Genomic DNA, 16,707 nt, shown 5'->3' with positions numbered 1-16,707 from the left:
GAAGAGCTTCCCATCTAATTGGGGAGACAATTCATGAACATGTTTAAAGATGTATAGTGGACGTACAGTCTCTTACTTATAGCACAGATGTTAAATACTACAGGATTCCAAAGGAAAGAGAGGCTAATGCTTGAGGTTAGGCAAGACTTTGGTCATACAGGCATAGCTCATTTTATTGTGCTTGGCAGATATTGTGCTTTTTACATATTGAAAGTTCGTATCAATCCTGTGTAGAGCAAGTCTATCAGCACCAGTTTTCCATTAGCATGTGCTCACTTCGTGTCTCTTGTGTCACATTTTAATTAAGGAATGTATATTGTTTTTAAAGACATAATGCACACTTACTAGACTACAGTATAGTGCTAAAATAACTTTCATATGCACATATGCACAGGAAAACCAAAAAATTCACATGATCCATTTTATTGGGATATTTACTTTATTGCAGTGGCCTGGAGTTGACCTGCAATATCTCAGCGATGCCTGTAGTTTCAACCTGTTTAAAATCAGGGCATGATGTTGGGTAAGCTAAAACACACAATTCTTTCTGAGCCTTATTCTCTTCTCACTTCAAACCCACTTTCAAGGATATCTATTTTGAAGCTTCTACTTCTTGCCTCCAACAAAGTGACTCCCCAATCAAGCAAAACTGATCTCACAGGAAGAGGAGGAATTAGAGACACAGAGAACATTGTGAGAGAAAACTCTAATGGAGGACAGCATGACCACAAAGGTTGTGTAGTCGATTCATTAAGCTCACCCTTGAGACATGGAGTAGTGAGTCTTTCAGAACAATCTGTTACAATAAAAAGAGCATACAGTGCTCTGTTTTGAGAAGCTCCTGTGATAGGTGCTTTGGGGCCTGAAAGTCAGACTAGATTTGATTCTCAAGCTTTAAATGTATCTGTTTAGGCTAAAAAATTGACCAAGCCCAGATTGGTTTGGCTAAGATGGTCCCAACTCTCACATCTCAGAGCCAGGATGGTTTCTGAACTGCTGAGGTCTCCCCAAGTGGTCAGTGGTCATGAGCTGAGCCACTGATGCATTTGAAACCACAGATTACAAGGGGTATTGGCTTGCTCTAGACATCTCACTGCATCAATTTCTGCAACAAATCTTGGCTTGAAATTAAATAACTGCTGGAATTGACGTACCTTCTCCCAAAATATTGACATAAAAAAGAAAATCTATCTTGTCTTCGAACTTGTTCTTCGAAATGTACTATTAATCTGATGGGCCACATTTTGCTATTTTTTTTCTCTATGATAATTTAACTAACCCTTTCTAGGAAGCAAGATCCTACTCGTTCTGGAGCATCGCTGCAATGTTCCAGGCTGTTCATGAAAATGCTGTGAAAATATCAAAGAAAAGAATATGACATAGTTACACATGAAATACAATAAATTAATCAATTGCATTTAAAAATAACATCATGAAAAAGAAATATTCGATTCAGCAATTACATACCTGTTATGGAATTCATATATTTCTGCCATATTTCCAAAGAGAATGTCTTTTTTATTTCTCAGAACAGGTGGCATGAGATCAAACATCTCTGGATTATCCATCTCTGCTCTATAGCCCTACCCAAAATAAATACATGTATGCATTTTAAAACTATTTACATGAACATTTGATTAGGCCACCAAAAGGGGACATGGAATGTATAGGGGATTTGTGAGTAAGGTTGTTAGTAATTCTAACATACAAATTTCCTACTTCCCTAAATTATGCATTACTCTTTTTTTTTTTGAGAGACCAGGCTTTCCACTCAACAGGTAGAATAAAGTGACAGTTCTTTGGTCCTTCAAGATAGCTTGTAGTGTAGGAAACAGCACAGAAACCAAGTATGTGTAAAAATTCTATTACAGCTCATCAACTTCTCTTTAAACTGGCAATAAGTATTTAGGTATTCAGACCAAATTAATATCATGACATTTGTGTCAAACTGAGTATTTTTATCCCATTCTCAAGTTCTTTACATCACAGTCTCTATATAGCAGCTGGAGATAATGATAACAATCTGCTGTATCCCTAAGAGAACCGCTTCTCTCTTCTGTAACAAATTCTGAATCAGCACCTTTCACTACCTAGGGAGACCCTGAATATGTACAACATAACCAACATGCAGCATCAAACAGTAGAAGGACAAACACCCCAAAACACCTTCTAATGAATGTAGCTGGAATCAATCAGGAAAAGATGGGGGAAATGCAGCTGGAGCCCCTTACCAGCAAAACCGTAAACAGCTCTCGAACATACACCTTCTCAGTCTGTATCAGCTCATTTAGCACGTGGCTAAAATGAAAAGAAAGACAGCCTGTATCAGTCATTTTATGGCTTCCGAATTCTACCACTACATTTCAATTATAATCATTGTAAATCTTCTAAGGTGAAAACTTTGTAATGCATAGGAACTACCAGTGGTTTTGGTTTTATCACCAAAAATATGAAACTGATTCCATAGCTTCTAGAAGTACCACCAATGAGCCTCTTTAAAAGTATGAGGGGTTATTGTTAATTTGGAAAAGAAAAACTTTTCTATCTCACTAAGCTTAAGAAGCAACTTACTAAAAACTCACAAAATCTATTCCTAAACCTCTTAAGATTTTTAAACAAAATTTTAGGCAGCACAATTTGCTATAGTTCCCTCTCTCCCTCAAAAAAAAAATAATATTAGCATTTTAAGCACTATAGTTTCCCTTTATTTCAGAATTGTTGTAAGACATGATGTAGATTATTATATTGGTCTTCTCAGATGCAGCTCACACTTAAAATTTCTGAAGTAATTTTGTTTACTGTATCTGTAATATAAAATACATTTTCCTTTCAATGTGAGTTCCAACTGACATCAAATTCAAAATTAATTTCCCCATTCCCCAACATAGGCATCCCATTTTAATTTAACTTCAACCTTTGTTTATATAGCATTTTAAGCGTCTTTATATATTTTTTACATAACTTTATATATTAAGTAAATAATAAATAATTAAAGATAAATAAAAATATATCTTTACATATTTTAAGCATCTTTATATATTCTTTATATAGCATTTCTAAGCATCTAACGTCTAATAGTCTTTAAGCACTTTAAGCACATACAACTTCCTCCAAAATACTGGCTACTTGCTTTTTTATTAAAAAGTTGCATATTCTTATATCTAGAATTTTAAAATGATTTAAAAGTGACTAAAACAAAAATATTGTTTTTTTGTTTAAAATAATTGTCAATGCCTATTACAATTATTATATAGCTCCATAATCCTTTGTAGTTTTCAAAGACTGTTCTATTGCTTTTTACCTCTTTTACCAAAGAGAAGGCCAAGATTCTGAAAAAGTCTAGTTAATTTTCCTCGAGTCATTTAAACAGAACATAGCTTCCTTAGGCATAAACCCAGGACTTCTGACACTTAATCTAGTGCTCTTTCCCTTATGTTCAGTAGGACCCCATTCTATGAACTCAGTATTCTAAGCACATTCTCCTTGGACACTGAACCAGAGACTCCTATAAGTAGAAGCATATGTGAGAGTATGTTAATAAATAAAGGATACTTCTTTAAAACATCCAAGTTATTGTCATTGTCCAAACTGGAGGATAAAGTGGAATTTCTCTTTTCCCGACAATCACGTATCACTTCGATCTGAAATGATGGAAAATAAAAGTTAGAGTAGCATTGATGTAGGTATAGCTCTTGTTCAAGGAAATCTCTAGCTCCTTCCAGGAAATCTAGAATGAAGTTTTCTCGACATCTTAACTCTGTAGAGAAACTGAAAAATACACTAGGGGTATTTTTCTTGGAAATAACTTTCATAGGCGCTAGTAGAAAAGAAATGATTTGAGTTGCCTAACAGCACAAATTGAAGATAGCAATTGGAATTTATTTATTTATTTATTTATTTATTTATATGCTGTATAGCGGGGTCACAGTTCATTTTTTCCATGTGAGTATCTCGTTATTACAGCACCATTTGTTGACTTTTTATTTGTTTGTTTGTTTCTTTCTTTTGTTTGTTTTGGGAAGCGCATGGGCCAAGAATTGAACGTGGTCTCTCCCATGGCAGGTGAGAATTCTATCACTGAACTACCCTCACACCCTCACCAATGGGAATTTATTTTATACATTAGAGTAATGTTTCCTTGATTTGGCACTTCTGGGAAATGAGTAAATTCAGAAAAAGTTGGATTTTCCAGATAACAAAAATGTATTCATCGAGGTACCAAAGAAGCTTCGTGTGTGCATGTATGCATGAGTTACATTTTTCTTTTATTAGAGAAGCCATGGGTTTAAAACAATCAGACACAAAATACAGGATTCTCAAAGCAGCTTTTTAACCTTAGTGATTTTCAACAGAACAATTTCTAGAAAGCATCACCTGCATCCTTGTGTGCTTCAAGCAAGGACACAGAACATCATTGCCTTTTCCCCTAATGACTCAGTGGTATCATCATAAACATGAATGATATGATGAAATCTAATGATACATTCCAGGTCCACTAACATGTTCAGAGCTGGCTATTCCGCCTTCACCCTCTGTCACATGTGCCTCTTGATACAAGTGCCCTCCTTGATCCTAAGTTGCTGCCTTATTTTACAGACTCTAAAGAAGTCAGCCAGGCCTACTCAGTTAACTGTGTGAGATTGGTAATGGTTCTTTACTCTTTGGAAGCTTTTGAAGGCTATTCCTGGGATGTCTGTTGTGCTGGATAACTGAGCTTCCCAAAGGCCTGCCCTCCAAGTAAATGTAGCATTGCTTTGTAATGACTACAATACAAAATGAGGTACAAGATCTATTGGCTAAATAACATTTTCACAAATTGTGACCTACTTATTATTAAAAATATATGAAGTGAGAAAAAGAAACAGGCATTTATTGAAGACTTTCTACAGATTCTCCAGGCATACTACTAAGTGCTTAACACATCATTATATCTCATCCTCACAGCAATTGGGTATCTTACGCCCATTTCACAGATGGGGAAATTGAGGCTCAGAGAAGTTTAGTGACATGGCCAAGGTCCCATATGTAGCAAGTGATGAGACGGCATCAAACCCAAGTGTCAAAGCCCTTCCTCGTGCCCTTCTTAAAAGATGTACTTTTCTTTGCTATGTCTGTGAACACACCAACTGTCATTACAAATTAATACTATAAAAGACTGAAGATACTGCATGCTCCACTGTCAGCTAGGGATGCACTATTTACTCCTAACAGGTTTCTTAAATGCAGGTTTGCAAAGTTTTGAAATATAAATGCCTATTTTTAAAGGTCTAAGAATCTGGCAAAGTGTCTTGGACTGAAAGAATTTGTGCATTTGGAACTGCATTTTGCCAGCTGGAAAACCCACAAAGAAAATGCATAGAGTCGTGGCCCCCTATTTCTTTCCCTCTTGATATACAACTGAATAAATCCATGTAGAGGAGTGTTACAGTGTCATGAGTTGAAACTAGCACAAAAAGACATGTAAGACAATGGAATTTGGCATTCAACTTGTTTTCTTCTTGAAACCACAAGTCGTGGCTGCACAAGGCAACAATCAGCCACAGTATATCATTGCAGGCCATCTGCCTGCTAATACTGATATAAAACACCTAGCACATTATTATAGGTCACACATTATTTGAAGTGCTCCTGAAAATACTGCATCATTTCACCTTTACATTATCTGGATGATGACAGTGCTTAATTATTATCCCCATTATTATCCTCAGATAAGGAATCTGAGCTCCAGAGGTTATACAGCCAGTAAGTGATGGAGCTGGAATTAAACACCAGGCGGGCTAGCTCTGAAATCTGTACTACCATGTTATACTGTCTCTTGAAGCTCTGTGCTTGTCCTTGTATACCATCAAGGACATACAGAGAGAAAATGTAGGGCTTTGCAGCTGTGAAGAGGCAACTCTACACAGTCCAGATTATTATGGATAATTTAGATGGAGGTCATCTTGTTTCTATCAAGAAACAAATGGATGTCTTTCTGAGGTTGGAGTTTGCCTCTGAATGTTTCCCATTAGAGTTTCCTATTAGAATCTGTCCTCTGTGCTTTATACATGCAGAACTGAGATGACTAATGAAAGAAATCTCTTTCCGTAGAAGGTGCAACCTACATAAGGTGCAACCATTATGTAGGTGAATGGGTGGAGGTGCAGGGAGCATGGAAATAGGAAGAGAAGCTGTAACTTATATGAGCTGTTCTACAGAAATGATACTGAACTTGAGCCAGGACTTGAGAAACTGCTCACACATCTGGGGATATGCCAGTACCACAATTAGACACAGTGCCGCAGCAGTTTTTTCTTCAGATTAAATAGGCTTTCAAATGTATGATATTGGTTTCATGAATATAAAATATGGCTTAAGCCCCCACACGGATTTCTGCAGCTACAGTAATAAAGATCATTTTGAATAAATTAATGATACTTACTTTCATGTTGCTCTGATTTTGTCTCCACATCTTCTTCCCTGGTAGAGAAATGTGAAAAAAATTTCAACCAGAATTAAGGTCAGCACTTTCAATAACTTATATTAGTTTATAATATAAATTATATTAGTATTTAGTATTTAAAATCATATTATAGAGAGCAATGATTGGCTAGACTTATCAATATAATCTCAACTTGTTGAACATGATTTTGCTATATATTCACTCATTTGCTTATATGTTCAACATTTACTTACCTGCTGTGCACTGAGCTAGGCGTTAGTACTCATAATTATTTGCAGATTTAATGTCCATTCTGACACAGAAGCATTCAATCAGATATGCTTTATCAGTTGTAACTCACTGATTAATTTGACCAAAGAGTTTTCAAAGAAAAAACATAAAAAATTAATCTAGTAATTATGACATCTAACATTTATTGGGTGCTTGCTACATACTGGGCACTGTTCTAAGTCCTACCCATGCACTTTCTTGCTTAATCCTCAAAACAACCCTATGAGGTAGGAACTGCTTCTATACCCCCCCCCCTTTATTTTTGTGTGGGCAAGCTCTGGGAATCGAACCCAGGTCTCCAGTATAGCACGTGAGAATTCTTCCACTGAGCCATCATTGCACCACCCCTTCTATCCCCATTTTATAGCCAAGGAACTCAAGTTAATATCTTGTCTGAGAAGCATAGGTGGTGTTCAAATCCATCTAGCCTACTATCTGAGCATGGGTGCCTGTCTACTGTACAAAAAAACATTTTGGAAGCAGGAAAAAAAATGTTACAAATAACGTCATCCAAATGCAAAGCTCTGATTGTCATTTTTAAAAAGGTTCTGTTTACAAAGGGTGAGCTTCTGCATTATTGAACAAGGAGTCCAAACGTTCCTTCAAAGCCAGGGGTACGATCCAGTCAAACACAGGGTTGTGGAAGTTCCTAATTCTCAAGGCTACTGCAAAGGCTGCCAGTGACATGGGCTGTACCAGCGTCCCCTCTCCATGGAAGGAACATACTTTTCGTCTTCCTCCCTCAGCACAAGCCAGTGTCAGGCTCGCTCAGGGAAAGGCTGTTCTGTTACACTCTTCCGACTCTAAACTACATTTTCATTTTTTAGTTTTAATAGATGTATTGGAATCAATGGCGATGACCATATAAAATCAACTTCTCAAGAAATACTAATGTGCCCCATTTATAAATCTGATATACAGAAATTTGAACTTCTTTATAAAGGTAACTTAGGAGATGATTATTAGCTTTACTCAGTGATTCTTTGCAAATACATTAAGAACTGCAAAAAAAGAGACAAATACACAACTTTTGAGGAATGTATCTTTTTCTGAAAAGCAAGGTATCTTTATGCATTCCTTTGGCAATGTAAATATATATAAAATTACTGAGTGCCTATAGTATACGCCAAGCTCTGTGTTTGGTACTGGGAAACAGAAGTGGATATGAATAGTATGTGGTCCCTTTCCTCACACAGCTCAGTCTAGCAGGCAAGAGAGAAAAACAGGCAATTGCCCTAAAGCGGAGAAGAAATGCAGGGAGCTTGTTATCACATAGCATGGCCACCTAAACCCAACTGCGGTGCGAGGGAGGAAAGGAGGCAGGGAGGAAAGCTTACCTGAAGGACCTCTCCAGGCACTAGGAGATCTGATAAAGAAGTAGGAGCTAGCAAGGGGGAAAGGGAATAGTGTTCCAGAAAGAAAAGAGTGTATGTAAAGTCCAAAAGATAAGAAAACGAAGGGCATTTGAGGAGGGCGAGTTGGGAGACAGGACTTGCAGTTGTCAAGGCAACAGAAAATAACTTGGACTAGGAAAAAAAAAGTGGCAGTGGAATGAAGGGAAGTTGGGGGTGGGGTTCAAGGGATACTTAGTGGGTAAAGACCCACAGGATTTTTTGATTGATTAGAAGAGGGGCATGAGGGACAAAGAGTCAAGTTCCCAGGCTTGGGAAACAGAGATGAGGTACACTGGAAGAGGAGATGGTTTGCAGGGGAGAGGAAATCAGTTTGGGATATGCTGAGTCTGAGTTGCCAATGGGAAATTCAAGGAGGCAAGTTGTGAGCACGATTTTAGAGCTTAGAAGAAAGGGCTAGACTAAAGACAGATTTGAGCATTCAAGCCACATTTTACATTTTATCTCTCACTGCAAATGTCCTTCCCTAACTCCCCTCTGTATTCTATGTTCATTCGAAATTTATCACATCCTGCTAGGTGCGAGGCACTATGCTAGGTGCAGGGTTCCATCTGATGCAAAGAAAGAAGGAAAAAAACCAATAATAGGACAACAGGAACAAAATTCTATAAAACCACTTTGGTTCGTTTTTATAATAAATTAAAGTCTTATGTTTTGATCTGTTTGAAACTGATTGTCATAATCCCCATTGCTCACAAAGCAACGAGATAAAATGAACAAAGTTTGGAACTTAAATAAAGCTTTGATTTAATTCACACACTATGACGGAATAAAATCATTTGTCCATCTATGTTATTTATTCAGTGAGCTGCCTTCTTCATCACAAATACATTAGACGGTCTCAGATTGAAGCAAATACAACTACTCCCAACAGACAGTTTTATTGCAGATGACACGGAAGTCTTTAACTAGAGGAAGAAAGCCTGATTCACTTTAAGCATTGCAATTTTTTCTTATGCAATCATTTTTAAAAGATGGTGAGTTTAGATGCATGATCTACTTTTAATATGGACATTTTCCAAGGTCAGTTTAATACCAAGGGGGGGATAGAAGATGGTTACTATGGAAAACAAAGAAATTGTTACTTGCAGGCAGAATGCGAGAATGAGCTAGCGTTGTTTGCAGATGCCAAGTTGGTTTTGCCCACAGACCCAAACTCAGAAAATATATTAGCTAAAAAAACAATATAATAAAGATATGTACCTTTTGAAAAAAGTTTACATGCTTGAAAGAAAGAGTATCCAACTCCCACTGCAGAAAGAAAGCGTGATGCCATTAAATAAGAACATCAGAAAGGGAAAAAAAAGGAAATGAAACAAAAATAAAATGTATTTTTAGTGACTAATGACTTGAGTGGGTCTTCAGCAGTCCCCTCAGAACCTATTTCTCGACCCAAACACTTATAATCTCAACAATGAATCTTGCCCTGTGCAACATAATTTAAACATAATCAAATATGCCTAAATAAAATGTCAATTTATCAGACACATTCAGCATGTACGTAGTGGAAATGACATAAGCAATAACAGAAAAAGAAGAGATAGAAAAGGTAAATGCAAGATGTTTTACCATGTTTTGGGGTAAATAGTGTTGTTCTAGCTCTGATTAGGTTTTCTGATCCAGGAACCACAAACTGCATTGGCCTCACATGCTTATCTGTCAGGTTTCTGAAACCAGCCTGTTGGTTCTCAAATATACTTCGAATGTTTCCAAGCTTCAGTTGTATAGTCTGCATTTGGACCTGCAGGTTGCAGAATAATTCTATGAAACATTTTCTGAGATGGGGCCATTACAAATCCTCTTATACGTCTCAGACTCATACTGTCAAAAAAATTAGAGTTGAAAATATAACTGGAAGAAATTTAGGAAAGTAAGATAAAAACAGATTCATGTTTTATCTGCACATGGTTATAAAACCAGAAGTAAAGATCGTAACCGAAACAACCTAAGGAAGAAATTTCTCAGGCAGTCAAAAAATTGGACCCTGTATGAAGTGATTAACCCATCCATCATGTGTGAAAGGCTGGAACAGAAGGCATTTTACTCTTTCCTGCTTGGTATGACAAAGCCAACGAGTCATAAAAACAATCAAATTCAAATAGTAAATTCAAAATTGTCATAGTAGCTTCAGGTCAAGCCTGCAGGACATTCTCTTTATAGCCATCCTTCTGTCCCCCAAAAGATGCTGGGAAGCAGCTAGCGTTAAGCTTGGTTGCTTCTGGAGAATCATTTGGTCATTACCACAGTCTTGTTCCTGATTTGCTGGGGGATTCTCATGAGTTGAGAGACCACTCCAACCTCAGGGTCAGTTACACATTTTTGCAACAAATAGCCTGACTAAAGACCCTTCTGTACAATGTGGAGGGAGTCTTATCTGGTATCTCCAAGAGGGTGATATTAAACTAGCCATGGCTCTCCACCCTGCTAATGCCAAGTTCGGGCAACTCCCCCTTCCCCAAGAAGACCCTGATCCTTTCTTTATCCTTTCACTCCCAAATTGTATAGGAAAAGCCAGCTTTGTGTCCACAGAGCAGTTGCCAGTAGTCACTACAGCACAAAGGAAAGATGTTTGAGTTGAAGTACTCTTGACCTGCTCCTAGCTTTGGACCCTTCTCCAAGTATGCACAAGAAAACCTGTGTGAGAGGCTCCCAGAGAGTAAAAGGAGTTGAAAGATGATGGAGCCAGAGCTCAAAGAGGAGATTGCTCTTCTTTATATAACAAGCATAAGCCTTTGAATTTTTTTATGCTTAACATAAAACATTCTGCTATCATCACTGACCCTTAAGTGGACCACATAAGAAATTGCACATTGCTATAAAGTTAGCTGCATGGTAGTATAATTCTTACACACATGACTGCAATTATAGTCTGATTAATTTGTTTATTTGCAGGCAGGGGGAGCCTCCTACCTTGAGTTCAGGAGATAAAATTACATCAAATTCATACTGTAGAGTTTCAGCATCATAATTCATAAAGGGCAGAGCCATTTCAAGAAAATTTTCAATGTCCTGGAGGGCTTTCTGGGCATCTTCTCTAGAGTGAAACTTATCTATTTCCTGATTAGCTAGAAGACATTCCCCTTCATCACAACACTGACGAGCCTGGTGAGAAATCGAGAAAGAAAGCCATGCATGGATAAAGAGGAATATATATTTGTCCATTGAGAGAGGGTACATTAGCATTAGCTTCTGGGAACTGAAATCGCTTTCAAAGCTTTTGAAAAATAAACATATCTGGGTTCTGCACACTCCCCCCCCCCAACCAAAAATTCTGATTCAGTAGCTCGAGGCTGTAAGCTTGGTATTTTTATTTTTCCAGCACTCCACAGGTATTTCTCATTCACAGCTAATGTCAGGGAACCACTGCATTCATTTCGTTAGCATGAAATTTATTCAGCAGCAGGGACTCTGACCATTCTCTCAGTGCCTTGGTTGCATTTTATTTTCCCAAAATCAATAACAGAAATATGAAACTCCTAGCAACATATGAAGTGTAATACAAATTCTTAATGATTGCTGAGGCCAAGAACAAAGGTTTCCTTGCTAGAGAAGATACACAGTTTAAATGTTGATGTTCAGGTATGACACCTATTTAACTGATACCCCTATTTTGCATTCCCCTGCTAAGGTTCTATCTGCAGGGTAGCCTTTCTGCACATTGCCCATTCATGAAAGGGGTCAGACCCACAAGCCAGGGAGGAATATTTTCCAGCCACTGTTAAATTTTTATTGCTCTAATATGAAACATGGAAGGAGTTTTAGGCTTGAGCAAAATGCCTCTGGCACTTTTTAGTATTTAGAGTGCAAATCACCAATCACCAAAGTAGAGAATTCAGAGACACATCCAAAATAGAAAGGAACCTATCACCACCATTATCTCAAACTTCAGAACAAAGGCCCAGATTCTTCAAACACTGAACCTGGCAGGAAGCCTGCACAGGTAGATTAAGTAATCGTAATCAAACTCATTCCTTTGAACCTCTTACAAGTGCAATTCCAAAGCTATTCCAGACCTTTACCCAACAACCACTGAGAAGGTAAAAGGTGAACCATGAGGCACAAGGACAAGGTATATCAGGCTGGGAAGACCCAGGTAAAAACTCTACATTCTTTTTCAGAGATGGACCATTTCCCATGACACTACCTGCTGTAGGAGTTTATGCATTTTGAAGGTCCGACTGAGCTGTATCCGTTTTGCTTTGATCTCATTAACTAAAATATCAGAAAGGTAACGTAGCTCGTTGCATCTCTGGCAGATTAAGTCAAGTGCATAATGGTGATTTGCTGCAAGCCTGTGTCCATGTAATATCACAAATCTGGCTTTTGCTATCAGATCCTAGTTTTAAGAAAAAAAGGAAAATAATGACTGCATGATCTCTGTTCATATAGAGGGGGGGGAAAAGAAGAAAATGGCTCAGAAACAAGTTGATACAACCAAGATATATTGCCAAAAATGAGATTCGATGTCATACTTCTGCTGGCTGCAAAATACTTTACAGTTACAATAATTAGTTCCAGCAAGTGATGCCATCAGAAGCTCACGCATTTCTGGTTACAGAAACAGAAAATTAACCATCCCACCCACAACGTGGATGAGATTTGCTTCTCCTGAAATGTACAGATTTAGAGCAGAACTGCATATATCAAATGAGGTACTCAACAGCCAAATAAAAGCTAATGTATTTCCTATCATCCTGGCCTTGGAATCACATTAGAATCGTCACCTACCCAACTACTTTACATGCTTAAAATGAAATTCACGGGGTTTATCAAAAGGGACCTCAGCTGTCTTGCCTCCACTCCACTGATCCCCCAGTTAAGGGACTAAAATCTCAAGGCTGGTAAAATATAACAGGAAGCCCAGGAAATGTTTGCCCAATTTAGCAACTGAAACCTCAAGGCTGGTAAAATATAATAGGAGCCCAGAAAATGTTTGTCAAGGTAAGTTAAGGAAAACAGAAACCTGGAACAAGGAAGTGACTACCTTTAACTGAGTGGGAAAAAATTAAATTAAAATCTATGCCCCCTAGTTTCCAGGCCAGTTCGCCTTCTCGTTCCACTATGTCAAGAGGGTTTGAATACTGTCTGACCATCACATAGGTCTACAAGAATAATTCCAGAACTGGCCACTGCAATTGCTCTCTCTCAATTTTTGGTCTTAGATACTGTAGTTCACCCATAAACCTATTGTTTGTTGAAAATGCACCTTAGAACGCACACAAGCTAGGAAGGCAAAGCTAGAGTTTTTTAAGCATTAAAGCCCTGAGTTCAAGCTTTAAGGTTAGCAGGAGTAATGATGGCTGCCTCTTTTGAGAACATACTATACCCCAGAAACTGTACTAAGTGCTTTATATAAACCATCTAAATGAATCCTCACAATTACTCTGCAACTGAAGTCATTTTACCCCTAATGTATAGATGAGGTCATTGAGGCTGAGAAAATTTCATCAATTTACCCAAAGTCATGAATCTAGTAAGAATAAATAGGCTGTCTATATGAGTCTATGTTTGGTTCAAGTGCATAAAGCACATGCTGTGCATTTAAGGAACTACATTCTTATTTGTTTTCCATCACTTTCATTATGATCATTAGCGAGTACCAAGCACCATTCTTGATGGACACTTTTCTAGCTTCCTCCAAATGATTTACACTTATGTTCCTAGTGATAGACTTAAAATAGTTGACATTACTATCTCAGAGGACCTCCCACTATACCTATGGGATACATCTGCAGTTGCCCCTGGCCTACCATGAATAGAGCAGAATATGGATCAATATCATGGTGCCAATTATACAGTGCTATCAAATCATAATAAGGGTTTATACTACTTAGTCCCAGTAAAATGTAGCTTAGTAATGCCATCAAAATAGTAAACACCTAAAAAATGTGATCTTACCTGAGATTTTTCATCTAAATTTTCCAAAATTTTTATTTTCTGTTTTACTTGAGATATATTCCCTGTCACATCAGCCAGCTGTGCTTGTTGGTTCAAGAGAAGTTCAACTTCAGTCACAAGCTAAATATAGGAGACAAGCCAGTTTGAAAAACATACACATTATTAAGGATTTCCCCCCTTTATATTATAGCTTTGTAGAGAATGCTATTAAATAAGAAGGTCACTGTGGAAAAGCTTGCACATACAGAAAATTATTTTCAGTTATTTCATTTGAAAAAAAAAGATATCATCTGTGGTGATTTGAAGCTGTAGGTAGCCCAGAAAAATATATTCTTAAACCTAATCCATTCCTGTGGGTGTGTATATAGGACCTTTTCAGAAGACTACTTCAGTTAAGGTATGACCCACCTCAATCGGGATAGGTCTTAATCTTACCACTGGAGTCCTTTATAAGCAGAATGAAATTCTGACCCACACAGGGGGCAACTGGAAGCTGAAACCAATAGAACCCAGAAGGGAAGGAAGAGGTCTGGAGATGCTGCCATGTGATGAGCCAAGGACCAAAGATGGCCAGCAGCCATCCCCAGAACACCACAGTTTTCAGAGAGAAAGCATAGCTTTGATGATGCCTTGATTTGGACTCTTTTTCTTAACTTCAAAACTGGGAGCAAATCAAGTCCACTTGTTTAACCCAACCCATTTCATGGTATTTGCTTGAACATCCCAGGAAACCAAAACATCGCCTCCTAAAATTGAATTGAAACTCTTAGGTAGTGTGAAATCATGATTTCTAAAATATCAATATGTTGTGTATATGCATATATATGCATTCACAGAGGGGTGCATATGTATAAATATACCTTTGCTTTATGCTGAGTGAGGCCTGGAAGCAAAGACCGTCCAGTAGCCATAAGCACATCTAGTACCCAGATGTTAATCTTTAATACCATTTCCCAAGAAAAGAAACCAGCCCTCTTTGGAGAAATGGCTAATTCCAGGGCTGGGGCAGAGAAGGTACAAACAACTTGGAATATCTCTATGCCAGAAAGTAAGGAAGTGATTTAAAGAAATGTTGGGGTATATCACAAGGACACAGAAGCCAATTTGAAATACCAAATTAACTGAGAACAGAAATGAAATATTAACCACTGAAAAACAGAATCCAGTAATCAAATAGATAGAAAATCAAATAATGGGGAAAAGGGGAGGCTCTTGCTCACTGCTCGCGGTAGAACACAAATCGGGGAGGAACATTTGAGCTGGAAAATCATCATTTTGCAACCATCATGGTAAAGTTTGATTCTGGCAAGAATCATCAATGGACGCTAAATCGATGGGGAAATTTCGATGAGGGGCAGGGTAGTTACATGGCCTTAAACTTTCTCTCCACAGATTTCCTGTTAGTTACAGGAAGAAAAGAGTATCTCTACAGTGGAGAAATTTGACAACATGCTGATGGGCTGATCAAAATCAGCACCAGCAATGAGGTGTGTTGACTAAGAAGGACACATCAACTATGTACTATTCTAGCTGGTCAGATATAGATTGTATCTAAGCACGAGAAAATGTCAGACAAACTCAAAGTGAAATATGTTTTCTTTTAAAAAGAACTGTCTTCTTTAAAAATGTCAATGTCATATAAGTCACAGTAAAGAAAGATTGTGGAAATGTTCCAAACTAAAGATGACTAAAGAGACATGACAACCAAACCCTAGACTGGAGGAAAAAAAGAAATGTCATGAAAGACATTATTGGGTCAGACAGAAAAATTGGAAAAGTTTTGATAATGGATGGTGGCAATGGTAGCATAATATTGTGAATGTAATTAGCAGCAAACTGAATTATATATTTGAATGCGGCTAAAAAGGGTAATGTTAGGAGGTATCTATGTTCCTGGAACAAAATTTTTTTTAAAAACAACACATAGGACTACACAACACAAATAGTGAACCAATGGACTATATTAATAGTACAATAGTAATAACATTATTTCGTCAAGTGTAACAAATGTGCTACTCTAAAGCAAGGTGTTAATAATAGAGAGGTATATGGGAATCCTGTGTTTTCCACAAGATTTTCCTGGAAACTTCTGGAATAAAAAAATGAATAAATAATAAAAAGAGAGAGAGAGAGAGAGAACAACAAAGGAGAAAATAAAGAAACTGCCACGATGGATTTGTTCCCATTTTGCCCTGGAAAAGCTAAATGGACATGGTTTATGGTAAATAAAAATACACTGTGCCAAAAAAAATATTGGCATACCAACGGCAGATAACATAAATGTATTCTTTCAATACTGAATTGAATACTGAGTTTGATAACCATAGTGTGGTTATATAAGAGAATAATAGGAATACTGAAGTATTTATTGGGAAAGGGACATCACATATGCAACTGACTCTCAAATGATCATGAAAACTATCTGCCAGAAAAATTAAATCTGTGTGTGTAAGGGAGGTGAGGAAGGGAGAATGATGATAAAGAAAATGGGGCAAAATATTATTGATAAATTAAGTTGGGTAAAAGATGTATGGATGTTACTTTTCTACTTTACTTGTTTGCTGCTTTCCCATAAGTTTGGAAGTATTTCCAAATAAAATGGGTTTTTTTGTTGTTTTTTTTTTAATTAGCCTTCTAAACAGAACTTGTCTTTATGTCACTTTGAGATACGGACCCTGTGAGTGA

At 37.4% G+C, this 16,707-nt stretch overlaps 1 protein-coding gene across 4 annotated transcripts in view; it reads right to left on the bottom strand.

Moving 5' to 3' along the window:
- The window catches only part of MCF2 (MCF.2 cell line derived transforming sequence), a 128,439-nt gene that overhangs the window by 27,383 nt on the left and 84,349 nt on the right, over nt 1-16,707 (bottom strand). For 3 of the 4 annotated variants that reach the window (XR_013169606.1, XM_077146824.1, XM_077146826.1), the window contains exons 10-19: nt 14,023-14,142; nt 12,269-12,460; nt 11,035-11,226; nt 9,694-9,865; nt 9,328-9,375; nt 6,422-6,459; nt 3,553-3,641; nt 2,232-2,298; nt 1,468-1,583; nt 1,280-1,349 (exon numbers count right to left, since the gene is read on the bottom strand). Coding sequence is in view for 3 of the 4 variants with exons in the window: in XM_077146824.1 (XP_077002939.1) it covers nt 1,280-1,349; nt 1,468-1,583; nt 2,232-2,298; nt 3,553-3,641; nt 6,422-6,459; nt 9,328-9,375; nt 9,694-9,865; nt 11,035-11,226; nt 12,269-12,460; nt 14,023-14,142 (1,104 nt within the window). In the remaining variant the exon portion in view is untranslated. The remainder of the gene's footprint in view (nt 1-1,279; nt 1,350-1,467; nt 1,584-2,231; nt 2,299-3,552; nt 3,642-6,421; nt 6,460-9,327; nt 9,376-9,693; nt 9,866-11,034; nt 11,227-12,268; nt 12,461-14,022; nt 14,143-16,707) is intronic. The other variant, XM_077146825.1, reaches the window with a different exon arrangement.

The sequence above is a fragment of the Tamandua tetradactyla genome, chromosome X (genome assembly GCF_023851605.1).
Source record: "Tamandua tetradactyla isolate mTamTet1 chromosome X, mTamTet1.pri, whole genome shotgun sequence".
Lineage (NCBI taxonomy): Eukaryota > Metazoa > Chordata > Mammalia > Pilosa > Myrmecophagidae > Tamandua > Tamandua tetradactyla.
The sequence above is the reverse complement of the archived record's forward strand: the minus strand, read 5'-3'. Positions and strand labels throughout refer to the sequence as shown.